Here is a 15,983-nt window from a genome sequence, read left to right as displayed (position 1 = left end):
ATGTAACCATTTTATATTGTTTTATTTCAAACCAAACGACCTCAGGTCTGAAATTTGGATTTTATGCAACTAGGTCAAGATTAAGAGGGAAGAACTTGGAAACCTATGCTCTGTTAGCAGGAACAGTTACATTGCTGCCTGCTTCTGTGTTCTGCAGGACTGACGGTGCCTCAGACTGTACCCTGATGTTAACAAACTCGGTTAAAAATACTGGCATGGTAACGCATCATGACAGAATCGATTTGCCTTCTGTATGTGAGAATGCTGTTTTATAAGCAAATTTATCATACGTGGTACACCTGCTTACGTAACCTGGCTATACGTATATCAGTGTCTTCAGAGGAAGAGCCCCTGACCTTAATTGTGTTGAGTTGGAGAAAAATATTTCATTTGAAGTTGTCTGTGGTACTCTTAAAAAATGGTGGGAACTTCAGTGTCCTGATAAACTACCTGATGCTTTTCAGCTCTGTCTGAAAGATGATTCCACTTTTGTCCATTAAATTGCTGTTAATTCAGACAATTGATATAAAACGTTACTGCACTTCAGATACTGTATGTTAGTGTAATTCTGTTCTGTTCAGAGATGTTTTATTAGTGTAGACTGGAAATAAATTGAGGTAATGTGGAGCAGAAAGAACGGTGTATTTTCTGCAGGGAGAACAATTTATACGATTAAAGCTTTATCTTGCATATTATCTTGCATAGAATCAAACTGCTCTCACTGCAAACCATCGAGGCTTTTAATTTAGGTCCTTAATAAGGCCACACCTTTGTCTCTAACATAGTTTAGGCTGGGCGTTACAACAAATACTACAATGGTTTATTTCACTGATTTCTAATATGCCTTGCTTGTGGAAGGTCAAGAAGTCTTTATTATGTAAGTTGGGTTCACGTTTTTGAGGGTCTGTATTTTTGGAAAACAGTGCATTTACTTCTACTTCCTATCTTAATGTGTTCTTTTCCTTTTAATATACATCTTTTTGGACAAAATGAAGGAACGTCAAAATTATTGACTGTTGGTTGTGCGGAACTACTGTTTGGAGTAATACTGGAAAGAAAGTGAAGGTGAAGTTTGGCCATAAATATTTCAAACTGGAAATATCTGGAACACTGCAAAGAAATGGTAGCTATATGTACTTTGATCTTCAGGTTTCTGAAACAAACCGATGGATCCTCTAACCGTATCAAGGGAAAGTAGTCATAAGCTAGCATGAGTCCTTTGGATAGCTAAGCTGGTTAGTCTAATAAAAGTAAAGCAAAATAGTTGGATTACTCTTTGAAAGGAGACTACAAATACGTTCTGTAGTTGTTACACTGTACTGAGAGAGGAAATTAGATACACTGTGAGAAGAAATGTAGGTCAGTGTGTGATCGTTTCTCTTTTTTCTAGAGGACAGGTTCTGGATAAAATTATCAGGAAAAGCGCCTAAAATACTTGTGTGTTAAAACTTTGCTAGTAAAATTAAGAAAATTTCTGAGCTTTAAAATCGGTGGATCTGTTATTTGTAGATCCTCAAAATCGCTTTTTAACTCCTGCATCAACACATTATTTAGATGGTATATGTGTCCAAGATGATTTGCTAGGGGCATGGATTAGATGTGCATATGTGACAGCAGTTTTCCAAAAGGAACTTGCTTGCAATATTTGTATTTTTGCACAATTCTGTAATATTTCTGTTCGAATAGTAACAGTGTTCCTTAGAAAGAAACGTTTCATCTATGATTTCAATATTTGTTTTTCTTCACAGGATGCTTAAATGGAAAACTTTCTTTTCTAAGCCATATCTCTGTATTTACTATTCATAGTGATCTCTGTTCATGGCTGAAACATTTGATACACCAAAAAAAAAAAAAAAAGGCAGTGCAATTGTTGTACCAAACTTCCTTGAACAGTGTTTCTTGGTAAAGGTTTTTTAGAGAGAGTATTTATTTTCTTGTTGTTTTTTTTTAATAGCAAATTCTGAAATTGAAGTGTCTGTGTCTGCAAGAAATGTGAGAAGATTGCTTAGTTTCCAGCGATACCTGAGATCTTCCCGTTTTTTCCGTGGTATCACTGTTCCAAATTCTTCAAACATTTTGGATGATGATTATAATGGACAAGCAAAGGTTGGTTGCTTAATTTTTATCTCTGTTTTATCAAGTTTGTCTTTAAAATGTTTGTTTGCATATAATGATCTCATGTTAAGAGGCAGTGCAAGGAAATACAGTTTTTAAGCGTGTATTTTTGTGTTTATGTATGTTTTGTGCATACTTTATATAAAGTCCAGCCAAAGTTATGTGATTTCTGACAAAATCCTTCATCTCCTTCGTGTTTGCTGGGGGAATTTTTACAGCTTACGTGGCTTGCATTTTTTTTTGTTTTTTAAAAAGGTCTAGCGAATCAAGGATGCACCATAATAATTGAAGAAAAAGTGAAGGAAGGAGAATGTATCTGTATTTAAGAAATGTAATGGAACAATTTGGGCAACTTCTTACTCTCCCTCCCCTTTTCCTTTTTAGTCTGATTTGATTAATGACCGTCTGAAGGAGTGACTGACTACTACTGCAAGCTTAATAAAATGTAGTAAATGAAGTTATCAGAAGAATATTACACCAAAATGACTCTTTTTTTATATGCAGTTCTTCAGAAAAGTATGATAGCTGTAATATACTCATGCTATAGTACAGGTAAAGCATGCTGGGAAGACAGGCAATACTAAAAAATTGTTACCAGAATAAAGGGCTAGTGAATTGGTGACAGAGGATGCCGAAGGGGAATGACCAGGCAAAGTTTACAGGTTGTTGAGAGCCCAAAGGCTGTGTGTTCCTACTGATTGTGTATAATACTTTTTGTTAGGAACCCTGACGCAGAAAAGAATAAATATCCTTATAATACAGCATGTCTGATACTCAGTGTGATCAGGCTGCAGTATAAGAAGAATCTGATAACCTTGAGGATGGATTTAAAAATATACGTGTAATTTAACAGCAGAAATACCTTGTTAATGCTGTTTATTTCTTCTGGTAGCTCAGTTTTAATGGTTGGTGGAGGAAAAACTAGGACATAGCAACAGGATCACAAAACAGCTACTAATTTAATGAGAACATGAGAAAGCAAGTATCGATTTTAAAACGTGCTGGACTCTGAGGACTAGAATGTGCTTTGCTCTTCATCCATGTTCATGAAAAAATAGTTTGTGTGGAGTGGCTGTGAAGTGCAATTCCAGTGAGATGCTAAGTGAAAAGCAAGTTTATTAGGAAGAAAGCTTGTTTTATATTCCTAGTAAAAAATCTAGATACTTTTTCTTCTGTATGAACAAAAAGGGAAAGAGAGAAAATAAGATAAAGGACTACTCATGGGTTAACTATTAATGCATTGCAAAAATCTGGAAGAGATTCTGAAACAAAGCATTGGAAGTCATCTTACAGTATTTTGTGATCCATACATCTATTAAAAAGATTACGTGAAATGTCAAGTGTGGGCCTTTGTTAAGATGTCTCAACTTTTTTTGTCTAAACAGAGTTATTCTGTCATACTGCTTCTGTTTATAACCTAATTGTTTTAAAATTGTGTCACTTCTTTTAAGCAAATGACTAAGAGTATGAAGGGGAGATCTCAAACCCATACTGTCAAGACGCTTCTTATATTTCAGTTTTATAATTTGAGGCACATGTTAAAGTTTTCCAGGAATCAGACAATCATTTTTAATACTATTTTTTTTATATTGAGATTCTTAAGATTTATATCAGTCTGAAATCTTAAATATTTCCTCTGGGCTATGGGAAGATAGGCATATGCTGAGGAAAACAAAGTTACAGCTTTTGTGTTTTCTTTCAGTGTATGCTGGAGAAGGTTGGAAACTGGAATTTTGATATTTTTCTTTTTGATAGACTGACAAATGGTGAGTTTAGTTTTTCTATTTCACTTGTGTTTTTATCTCTTAGCATAATTTAGCTATTGCTCTTATGTTGTGATGTGATTGCTTGTTCACTCAAAAACACAGATTTCATCAGGTACCATTTTGATTTAATAGCCCTTAATCTAAATTCTAGTTTGCCTTGTCACTCCGTTAAAATGCCATTACTGTCAGTACTGATAATAATCATTGATTTGTAGAAGAGGCCATTGTACTTCGCAGGTGCTGTTTTCTCTTTTTGTACTGTAAGTAGTAATTTGATGTAAATTGACAATTAACTTTGCTAATTTAATCTTTTTAAAAAAAAATATCGAATGCTGTTAATTTACGTCTGTGTCCAAAAGGTCAGTTTCACTAAGCAATTATTTTTTGGATAAATTGAATGTTGGGTAGAACAATTTTAATTACTTTAGAAACTATTACTACTCTTTAGTAGACAGCCAGTTACAAAAGAGATTTGTAAATGTGCTGGAAGGGAGAAAGGCTGCTGTAGCGGATAGGGAGAAGTCTTGTATTATAATACGCAGCAATGGAAACTGGATGTTGAATAGAATGGAAGGAGGAGATGAGTCCAACACCAAGGAGACGGGCATGTGTGCCAGTGTGGAAAGCTCTTGGAGCCTGGGCTGTGAATGAAGAGCAGCTGCTGCAGTTCTTTCATCAGTCAAGAGGAGCTGGTAGCAGAGATGCAGTCAGCGTGCTTAAAGTTTGGCAGGAGGAAACAGGAACGAAGTTCCTGAAAGGAAAACATGGCACCAAAAGATAATTTTCTCTGCTGTTTTGTTAAAAGGACGCTTGGCTTAACCTACAGTAAAAGTAGTATCCTCACAGTTTCATTTCATGCAAAGCACGGATATAAAAATGAAAACAGTGGGGATTCTTACAGATAGGATGTTTATGTAGGTAATTATAAGCTCTGATTAACTGAATGAAAAAAGTTGGGTGCGCAAGCTAAATTGTTTATAAGCATAGTTTATTTCAGATCAGATTACTCCTTTCTGATAAACTAAAGTCCTCCTTTCTATATGGGGCCTTCTCTGTCTGAAATACGCTTTTTTTCGGATACCTTTTAATTACTGTCAGTACAGCTTCTATTGCGGGAGCCTTTCTATATTATCCTCTTTGCATTTTAATTTAGTCATTTTAGGAGAACATTTTGAACAGGCAGTCTTGTTCTTGAAAGTTTTTAAGAGGAGAATGCTGTATGCAAAGCTTTGGTGGATGAGCTGCCCTGGACGAGCCTGTGAGAACTACGCTACTCAGTAAATGTTCTTTGAAGAATTGTTTATCTTACTGTGAGGAAGTGGCATACACGTGTCAAGCCTAGTAATAAGCTAGATTTAGCAGACATTTTTGTCTTTTTGTACCTCAGTTTCTGCCCATGCTACGTTCCCTAATTCCTGCTAAATGAAGATTGTCAGAGTAAGTGTACCAGAACTAGGTAATCCATCATTACGTATTGTTTGCAGAGTAAATACAAATAATCTGCAAGCTGTTTCAAGTAAACAGTAAGCATGCAGGTTATTTCCCTGGCTCGTACAGTTCTGTTTGTTTTATCACTGCAAGTGATTGTAATATTATAGCTATGAGTAGGCAAAGTACATTGTAAGCTTGTAATAGTATGCATTTCCTAGAGAAATGTAAACATTTTTTCTTTGGTTTTTGGGTTGAGTAAGGAGTAGCTTCACAAAAAGAAAAGACACAAGATTGCATATGTGCAGTGTACACGAATTGACAGTGTTGACTGGCTTTTATGTTTGCCTGACTGTTCTTGTATTCCTTTTAAACCTGTGTGTCCGTTTATAAAAATCGTGATGCGACGTACCACAAAATTGAATACTGCTTTAACAGATTTGCACATTGAAATTTTTTGCTTTTTTAATGTTTGGTAATATTTTCCTCTTACCAGCTGATTTGGTGATTGCTACAGGAGATAGCTGATGGAATCTTGTTATGCAATAAAATTTAAGTATTTACCTTAAGTTGGTTTAGAGAAATCTGCTTGTGTAATTTTTGTCACCAATTTGTTTGAAATACATTTCTTGTGAAAGTCACTGATTTCATGACTTCCAATGAATTAGTATTTTCATCTTATTTTTAGGAAACAGTCTAGTCAGCTTAACCTTTCATCTGTTTAATCTTCATGGACTAATTGAACACTTCCAGTTAGATACGATGAAACTTCGTAGATTTTTGGGTAAATACAGCTTTTTATTATGATGAATATTGCTGTTTATCCGCATTTTTATACTTTAATTGAAGTGCTGGTTATAGTTTAGTAATAAGGTTTGAAGAGTGCTGATCCAGTCCAGATTGTACAGTCATTTGAAGTACATTGACTGAGAGAAAATCTCTCAAAGTTTCTGTGAGTATAGAAATCTCTGTTAAAATCAAGCAAGTATTGACAAGTTGAGTAGCTTCATAGCAGATGCTGTGTTGTATTTGTTAAATCTAAATCATCAGGAATATATGTGAATTCATTCATGTGGCATTTTTATTGAGAAAGGATAGACTGTTCCTTTCTTTGGTTTGATCTTCAGTCAGGTTTTAGTCTTCATTTCTGAAGTTCTCAATATAGTTTCCTAACAATGCTGATCATACCCATGTTGGCAATACCTAACAGTGCCAATTCGATGCTGTCTCTTGCTTGTTCAAGCCCTTGTACAAATATTCACTGTACTGCAGACATACTGCCTCCAGGGACAGAGTACGAGACAACGTTACGAGGACGTTTGGGCCTGTGGCAGTGCAGTGCTTCAGTAGGAAGATCTGTAAATACGAAGTGGAGTATTCAAACCAAGCGGTACTTCCACTTGACAGCTGAAGGAGCTGTCTTTTTGCATCCTCATGGCCCAGACACAGACCCTGGTGTGAGGTGTCCTTCACTCGGTTCTTGTGTGATGGTACTTTTATTTAATTTGGTGGAGTGGGATGCTGATTTTTAACTGAGCAGGAGAAAGAGGTTTCAGGTCCCTCTTAGCAGGCTTTCACGGCTTCAGAGAAAACAATATTGTGGTTCCAAAGCTCGTCATTTAACGAGAAGAGAAACCACATTCAGAAGGCTTTTCTCCCCTTTCAAGTAAGGGAATACTTTTGTTTTCATCGCTGAATTCTCTTTCTACTTCATAAATTTTATCGGTTCTGTCATGACTTTACTGTTGTTTTAAAGTGGACTCAACTCCTCCCAGTTCCAAAAAAATAGAGCAGCTGACCTTGGGAATTGATATATTGCAGTGTGAAGAAAGCGGTTGTAGAAATCTGGTCTTAAGCTGCTCACGTTGTAACTGTGTTTTGTCTTTGTCACCTTGCTTGCCTCCTGGTTAGCTGAGATTTAGCAAAAGATTATTTTACTTAAAACAGACTGTGGAAGAAGGCAAATTTTTATTCTAACATGGAAATTCACCACCTTCCTGTTTTTGTTGATGCCTTCTACTTAACAGCAGTAACAAAAACGTTTCTTAGCTCTGTCCCTGCCCATCTGTGCAATCAAGCAACCTTTCTTCCAAATACAGCTCATTAGCATGAACCTAAATCATTCTTTTGCTACCTTTTATACCTTGTTCCAAAGCAATCTGAAGGTCAAATTCCAGAAGATTAAGACAGTTCAAGTGTTCCCTGGTGCCACGCTAAATCCACTTCAAGAACTTATTGGGATTTTTTTAATAATGAGAGAAATCTAAATTTAGTCCTTGATGGGATCTTAACATTTCATTTCTCTGTGTGTATATATATATTACATATCTATATGTGTATATATCTATACACACATGGTCTTTCTGTGATTTCCAAAAGTTACCTGGAGATCTGTCATCTTCTGTTTGTTCTCAATTTCTTATTCCAGACTCAGAGAGAGAAAATATAAGGTACTACATTCCTGGAAACATATGGTTGAAGTGCCATTCTAATTCTGGCAAACCAGAATCAAAATATTATCCTAGGTCTACTTTCTTGAAGTAAGTTAGGAAAATTGTGGACTATAAGTAAACAGGACCAGCTTATGAATCCATAAAATTCGAGGAGTAAGCCAAGGACCTCTTCAGTCATGCAGTGAACATAAAAATACGTGAAAGGGAGTTCTACCTCAGGTTAATGGAGTGCAAAGATGCTTTTCTTTATTATTGTCCATATGAGGTGTCAACTATGCATTGGATGCTCTTGAGATCACACAATGGTTACAGTACTTTAACTTTTCATGAGCCACAGATCTTCAGAAATACCACGGCAGTAATACTTTAATATTACAGTCAATTACATGGACGGTGCTGGCTTGTAAACTGAGTAGGAAAAGAGATTTGGATGGGAATGACAGACTGTAGTCAGCCAGGAAAATGTTCTTTCAAAGTTTACTTGAAAGAACTAATGCATCATCAGGCAAAACTCTGCAATTTAGAATATAATTTGATTGCTGTACTTCAGATCTTCTCTCCCTCCATCCCTTTAAACGTTACAGTTCTTGTACTCTAAAGGACATCCACATTAGCTTAACTACATAAAATATTCTACTTGCAGTGCTGAAAGACAGGAAGATGGAGGAGAGTAGCAAAGCAAGGAAGAAATTAAATAGGAAATAGTAAATCTAGGAGTGGTTAATCAGACCATGGTCTAAATTAAATTATTTTCTAAACTGTACATAGGCTTAAATTTATTTGAGTGAAAGTATGAGAAAATGCCTAAACTATGTAGAGGTGTCTTCCCACAACTGCTTCCTGAAGGAGAAAGAAAAGCACTTAATAGGACAATAAAACGCTGCCTAATTCCTCCGCTTTGAAGGCATGATATTAAGCCATCCTGATGCTCCATTTAATAGTATCTTCATTTTGTATTCCAGGTCGCCTCAACATTCAGGCAGGCTAGGTTTTCAAAGGGAGACTTTCCTGGAAAGTTCTTAAAGTCAAAGTATCTCAGATAATATACTGACTTCAAGTTGTATAATTTTTGCTCTGAGATGACTTTACATGTAGTTGATTTCTTTTAGAAAATACAGTTTGCTCACATAAAAATCTTTTATACTTAGGTGTTAGTTCAACTGACAATTTATTGACTTTGACACTTTTATGTGTGTGTAACCTGTGATATTGCATATTTCTGTGTCTAACAAGGTACTTGAAAAAATTGCTATTTTATTTAAATTTGGATATTTGTTATTTTCCTGCAGTTATGGTTCAAGAAGATTATCACAGTCAAAATCCTTATCATAATGCAGTTCATGCTGCTGATGTGACTCAGGCCATGCACTGTTATTTACAAGAGCCTAAGGTAAGGGAGCATTCTCGATTTTACATCACATGTAAATATAGTAATATATTTATTTCTGCATGTGTATAAGTGGTTTGTGTGCACATACACGCGTGTATTGCATGTGCACATACACTCCTTTTAAAGCAAAAAAAAAAAAAAAGGCAGCAACAGCCTCTTTACCTCAAACCCAAAACCCACTTTTTGAACAGGTGGTGGAACAGGAGGACAAATGGAGCAGAGGGGAAGATCTCCATGTTGCTGAGGCTGTGTTTTCACACTTAGTAGTGTGCTTTTCTTTTCTTTTTTTTTTTCTTTTGAGCTGGCATTGTCTTTTGTGTGACTTCATTGTGAACCAGATGAGCAAATTGATTAAGTTTGCAGCTGTTTAGCATAGAGCTGTGCCCAAAGACATTTACATGGAATTGCAGCCTGAGTCAGAGCTGGCAATAATAAACTGTGTATTCGTGTTTTTTTTTACCTTTTTTTTTTCCACTCTAGAAACTACTGTTACTCTTGTTTGGCTCATCTTTGGTGTTAATGAATAATATGCTTCTGCTAAAGGCACATCATAGCAAGATATCAAGAGTATGCTTTTGCTTCCTTTTAGGAAAAGCAAAGAAGGAAAACATGCAGTGTGACAGACCTCAAGGAGCTGAGCTAGTTCAGGGTTTGCTCCCTATTACTTGGTCTGCTGGCAGTCTGTTGTAAACGAGTTAGACAATTTCAGGGATAAATCATAGAATCACAGAATGGCTTGGGTTGGAAGGGACCTCAAAGATCATCTAGTACCAAACACCCCTGCCATGGGCAGGGATGGCACACACCAGACCAGGTTGCCCAGGGCCTCATCCAACCTGGCCTTGAACACCTCCAGGGATGGGGCATCTACAACCTCACTGGGAACCCTGTTCCAGGGCCTCACAACCTTCTGAGTGAAGAATTTCCTCCTAACCTCTAATATAAATATTCCCTCTTTTAGTTTAAAACCTTCCAACCTTGTCCTGTCGCTATCTGACTGAGCAAATAGTCCCTCTCCATCCTTTTTATAAGCCTCCTTTAAGTATTGAAAAGCTGCAATGAGGTCACCCCAGAGCCTTCTCTTCTCCAGGCTGAACAGCCCCAGCTTTCTCAGCCTTTCTCCATAGGAGAGGTGCTCCAGCCCTCTGAGCGTGTTCATGGCCCTCCTTGGACCTGCTCTAACAGCTCCACATCCTTCTGGTGCTGGGACCCCAGACCTGGATGCAGCACTCAAGGTGGGGCCTCAAGAAGGCAGAGCAGAGGGGGACAATCCCCTCCCTCCACCTGCTGGCCACCCCTCTGGTGATGCAGCCCAGGATGCAGCTGGCCTTCTGGGCTGCAAGCACACACTGCTGGCTCATGTCAAACTTTTTGTCTGCCCAAACCCCCAAGTCCTTCTCTGCAGGGCTGCTCTCAGTGAGTTCTTCTCCCCGTCTGTGCTCTTGTCCAGGCTTGCCCCAACTCAGGTGCAGCACCTTGCACTTGGACTTGTTGAACCTCATTAGGTTCTTGTGGGTCCCAGGTCTCCAGCCTGTCCAGGTCCCTTTGGATTTCATCCCTTCCTTCTGTTGTATCGACTGCACCACTCAGCTTGGTGTCATCTGCAAACTTGCTGAGGGTACGCAATCCTCAGCAATAAATCCTGTCCTTTTTATTAAATCAATGCAAACTGTAGTACTCTGTAGCCAGAGTGAGATAAGGTATTTATCTTGATGCCAATTATCACTAGTTTGGTATTCTCTTGAAAACAATGCCTCTTTATTCTGTTTCTGAAGTAAAAACAAATAAGTGCTGGTTCCAGGGACATTTTTAGAGGCTCTTTACCCACTCCCACTGTTTCTCAGTGTTGCTCTCAGATCAGTTGTTGGGGCAGTGAGACAGGTCACAGAACTGATGCGTATCAGTTATATTTATGGCATGCAGTTTGGAGTCTGTGAGCATTTATTATTTAATACTCATGATGAAAGTTTTGTAATGCTTCTGGTAGAAGTATGGACTCTTCTGAAACATACATAGCTACTGGTTCTGTTGTACCCAAATGCATTGTAAACATATGAGGCGTGATAGACGGCAAATGCAAAAGGGAATAAAAACTCCTGTCCTCGCAGGGGGTTTGCTGCACTTCATTTTTGTACAGGTCATACTGTCCTCTGTTTGAATGCAAGCTAGACATTGATACTGAGTTTAACCCAAACTTCCCAACCAGAAGTAGTAGCGGGAAGAGTATCTAAGAACAGTGAAAAGAAGACCATGCAGTCGCATGCTGAGTTAATTAATTAACATGCACGTGCTTCTAGAAAATGTTTATCTTCAGCAGACTTTCTTCCTTCAGTTCTTTTCCCAGTAGGCTTTGAAATAAAATTGTGCAAAAGAGTAGAAATCTGCTCTGAATGGTTCTTAAGGCTTCTAAAGTGTTAGCTGCTTCTTTCTAAGGTGACAGTATTTTTTTAAAATACAGAATGTATTTAAAGCAGTCTCTGTGCATACAGACAGACTGGGTAAATGAGAGAAAGCTCGCTTTAAGAATTTGCTGCTTTTAACAGGATCTGTTTAGAAATAGCAATTCATTGCCAACCAGAAAGTACCGTTTTCTGTGCCAGCATTTTCTGAGACTGAACCTTGACATTCAGAAAGAAGAGTGCTTAAACCATTGAAATTTTTGTAGCTTTTTTCCCCCTACAAAATACTTGGGAATCAGTGGAATCTTGGGTTTACATCATTAAATTTCCTCAGAATTCCTATTTGCTTTTAATTAAAAAATTAATTTAATTAAAAAGAAAACCAAAAATGTGACACCTGTGCACCTATTTTAGGGGGTTATGCTTGCACTGTTGACAGAATTACATTTGTTGTTATCTTACAGCTTTCCCAATCCTTAACTCCATGGGATGTTCTGCTCAGTTTAATTGCAGCTGCCACACATGATTTGGATCACCCAGGCGTTAATCAACCTTTCCTAATTAAAACAAACCATTACTTAGCAACTTTGTATAAGGTAAGGAGAAAATTGGTTGTTTTGTGAAAAACAGATTTGGAGAGTTCCTGAGGAGTAGAGACAAGGAATATAAATTGTGATGTCTTTAGCTAGTTGTAGGTGTGAATTTGAGAGTGTTTCCATGCCACTGGGATAAAAATGTGCAAGCTATCAAAGTATTCAGGATGTGAGAGTTCTAATCCCCTCCAAAACCAACCAACCAAACCCCCCTCTGTGGTACAGCTCTTAGTGTGAAGCTATTCAATCCTTTTAAGACCTAAAGTCATTGACATCTGTGATACCACTTTCATTTGCAGAATACCTCAGTACTGGAGAACCATCACTGGAGATCAGCAGTGGGGTTGCTGAGAGAGTCTGGTTTATTTGCACATATGTCATTGGAAAACAGGTATGGTTTATACAAAATAATATAGATCAGTTTAAGATGCAAGTAAGCCGTCACTTAAGAAAGAATAAAATATTGCGTGGCAGTTCATAATTTACATTTTGCATTCAGATCTATTTTAAGAATTATCAGATACCATGCTACTGGAGTAGGGGATTTCATGGTGCAATGTTAGATTTGGAAAACAACATCTACTGTGAGCACACTGAAGAGATGCGTTCGTGTAGTCAAGCACCTGTTTACATTAATTTATATTAAACCTGGCAGCCTTTTCTCATTCTGTCACTGCAATTGCAGTTCAAAATAGACCTTTTTCACCTACTTTAGCAATCAATACACATTAAACAATTTGTGCATGTTTAAGGAAAAACAAACAAAAAAGCTAAAAACTGTTTTCATCTTTCTGAAAGCTGCTGATGAAATGTTCTGATATTTCTATGGTTGTTGTAGGAAGAGAAATTAAAAAAAGAAACCATCCTGTGAAAATACTGATCAGTAAGCCTGTGACTTGAATTTGTATCATAATGAATATGATAAGGAAGACATGTAAATGTAGTGATGGCTGCTATTCTTAATTGCTATGCTGTCTGAATGCTCGGTATCGCTAATTACTACAGGCAGCTGATGGAAAGCCAGATAGGTGATCTCATTCTTGCCACAGACATCAGTCAGCAAAATGAGTATCTGTCCATGTTCCGATCCCACTTGGATAGAGGAGACCTATGCTTAGAGGACGCAAACCATCGTCACTTCATTTTACAGGTGACCTTTTTTTGCTAATATTTTTGAAAATACGATTTTAACTAGAAAAAAATTAAAGTGGTAAATACTACTAGTTCTAGGCTATATTTTTACTTTCAAAATGAAGTAGAAATAGCCTTAGTCATTTTGTTTCATTGCAAAAAGTTTGTTCCCTCCACTTCTCTCCCTCTCTCCCATTACTTCTCCCAAGTGATTTCACATGTTGGTAGGTAACTTGGATGTACTAAACTAAGGAGAAATACATCTTCAAGAGACGAATTAGTTCTTCTGGTGACTCTAGTGTAGTCTCAGTACCATGAAATGCTTTGTCAGAATGTATTTCAGGGAAAAAAAAGAAAAAAAGCACTATTGTTGTGAATCAGCTTCATAGCATCAGCTTCAACTTCATAGAAAATTTTATGACTAGGTTCATTGTGTGGACTGTAAGAGAAAATGGACAGATGAGAAGTTCTTTCCTGTGCAAACTATTAATAAATATGTGAACTTCAGAGCTAGAAATGCAAAATCCTGTTTGCTTTTACTGAAGTTCCTTTTTCTGAATTCGTTGCTGTCTCCTGTATTACTGAATAAACTAAGTGTAGTGTCCCTGAAATACTTTGACTTGACTCAATTTTCCTATTGCTCAGAAATGATAATGAGATCTGATAGTTTCCTGAGTGTTTTTTAAGTATGATTATGGAACATAAACTTGAGGGAAGCACAAATGGTAGGTAGGTTTGTTAATGACAAAACTTAAAATATCTGCTGCCAGGAATTAGATAATTAAGGATGTTGCTGTTGGAGAGACGGGGTAAACAGGATGACCTAACAGTGCGTATTCCTTTACTAGATGGCTTTGAAGTGTGCTGATATTTGTAACCCATGTCGGACTTGGGAGCTGAGTAAGCAGTGGAGTGAAAAAGTAACAGAGGAGTTCTTCCATCAAGGCAAGTAACAGTAGAAGTATCTGTTAGTTCATAATGTATTTATATTGCGGAGAGAGCAATCGTGAGTCATAGCTGCCTGCAAATAGTGATTTATATTTAGTACTAACAGAGATTTACAGTACAGTGTGGGATTTTCTTCTTTATTGGGTTGTATTTCTTGCAACTGGTTCGTGGAAATAAAACCTGGTGAAAAATCTGCTTAGAATCTGAATGTGGAATGACTGGCCCAATAGATCCTTCAGATGGGAAGGTGCTTCAGATAAGTAATTAGGTTCCATTTACGTGTTCCTAGTAAATTGTGAAATATATTCTTGTCAGATATTCAATATTTAAAATTTATTTGGATGTGAGGACCTGTTGGTACACAGGAACAACTAGGAAGGAGATTTTTAGTCATGTAAGTAGCAGTAACTATGTGATAAGCAGCTAATAAAGCTTTTAGTTGACAAGTGGAACAAATTAATTTTGCCCATTATTATTGAATTCTTTTAATAATGAAAACTGAGCTTCTTTTTTTTGAAGGCTAGTTTAGCTGCCTTGATTTGAGAAATGCTGGTTTGCATAGATACGAAAAATGGAGAACTGACTTTTATTTGGTGCTAAGCATGTGAAACTTATTACTAGAGGGAGATTACGTGGAAGTAGAACCATAAATTCTCTTCAGTGAGAAATTTGTGAAGGCTAAAGCAAGAGAAACTCAATTTGTTGTTTCTACAGCAATGCAGGAGTTTTTGCAAGGAAGTATGTTAATCCGTCAGGAAACCTCTGATGTTTTTCTTGAATTACTGCTTGTGTGATCAAAATACACAGTATTGGACCTGATGACTTAACAGTTGTATTATACTCTTACTTCTTTAGGAGATATTGAAAAAAAATATCACTTGGGTGTGAGTCCACTTTGTGACCGACAGACAGAAACTATTGCCAACATCCAGATTGGTAACTGCAATTCACTTTATTTCAGTAGATTCCTTTCAGGATGTGTATCAAAGAACATCTCTTTTCCATACGTTTCCTGGAAGCTGTACCTGGTCTCTCTGTGTAGCAGCACTTCTTTACAACAAACTTCTTTTTTTTTTTTTGCTTCTGATTTCTTTAATTTGCTATACCATTTCTCCCTTCAGTGTAGTATTTACGAAATGTTCTGTACAGTCCCGGAGACTGAGGTCGCTGTTTCCTCACAGAACGAACGGGGAGAGCATGGGAGGCAGCTCTGTTACTTTTCCTGTGCTGCTGCCCAGTCGTTTCCTAATCTGGGCTGGCCAGTTTGAGAAGAGGAGTTTTTCACCTTGCCCGTGCAGTGGCTGGTGCCTTCTGAGGTTGCTGCAAAACAATTCCAGCGCTCTGGTGTTTGCTTTCTGGAATGCCAGCATTCATTTTAAATACAGCCTTACCTAGGGTGGTAGACAGGGATTTGATGGAGAAACGTGAAAAGCCATTACGGTATTTTTTGCTGTCTTTAGCTGAATTTGAAATAGCTGAAGGGCTTACTTTTTTTTCGTATTTGTTTTAATGAAGTTGTTTATGTAGATTGAATAGGACTCAGTTAAAAATAGTAAAGAGAACAATAAATTTAACCACAAATATACTGTGAAGGAGCGCTTGAAGTTAATTAAAGATTAAAAAAACGTTTGATCAGCTGCACTGCTTTGATATATAATGTTAGAGAATTATACGTTTTTGTAATTGACAGATCTAAGCAAGCCCAGTTTGGTAGGCTTACCATTCAATTTTTGGTTCACAGAAATCAGATACTATAAATA

General features: G+C 37.2%; 1 protein-coding gene across 4 annotated transcripts in view; it reads left to right on the top strand.

Annotated features, from left to right (window-relative positions):
* Positions 1–15,983, top strand: part of PDE7A (phosphodiesterase 7A) — an 80,243-nt gene that overhangs the window by 59,053 nt on the left and 5,207 nt on the right. For 3 of the 4 annotated variants that reach the window (XM_080582427.1, XM_080582428.1, XM_080582430.1), the window contains 9 exons: positions 1,955–2,106; positions 3,818–3,881; positions 5,998–6,093; positions 9,052–9,152; positions 12,016–12,147; positions 12,444–12,535; positions 13,150–13,294; positions 14,124–14,220; positions 15,079–15,159. In XM_080582427.1, the coding sequence (XP_080438553.1) occupies positions 1,955–2,106; positions 3,818–3,881; positions 5,998–6,093; positions 9,052–9,152; positions 12,016–12,147; positions 12,444–12,535; positions 13,150–13,294; positions 14,124–14,220; positions 15,079–15,159 (960 nt within the window). The remainder of the gene's footprint in view (positions 1–1,954; positions 2,107–3,817; positions 3,882–5,997; positions 6,094–9,051; positions 9,153–12,015; positions 12,148–12,443; positions 12,536–13,149; positions 13,295–14,123; positions 14,221–15,078; positions 15,160–15,983) is intronic. The other variant, XM_080582429.1, reaches the window with a different exon arrangement.

The sequence above is a fragment of the Anser brachyrhynchus genome, assembly GCF_964034855.1.
Source record: "Anser brachyrhynchus genome assembly, chromosome: 2".
Taxonomy (NCBI): Eukaryota; Metazoa; Chordata; class Aves; order Anseriformes; family Anatidae; genus Anser; species Anser brachyrhynchus.
The sequence above is the reverse complement of the archived record's forward strand: the minus strand, read 5'-3'. Positions and strand labels throughout refer to the sequence as shown.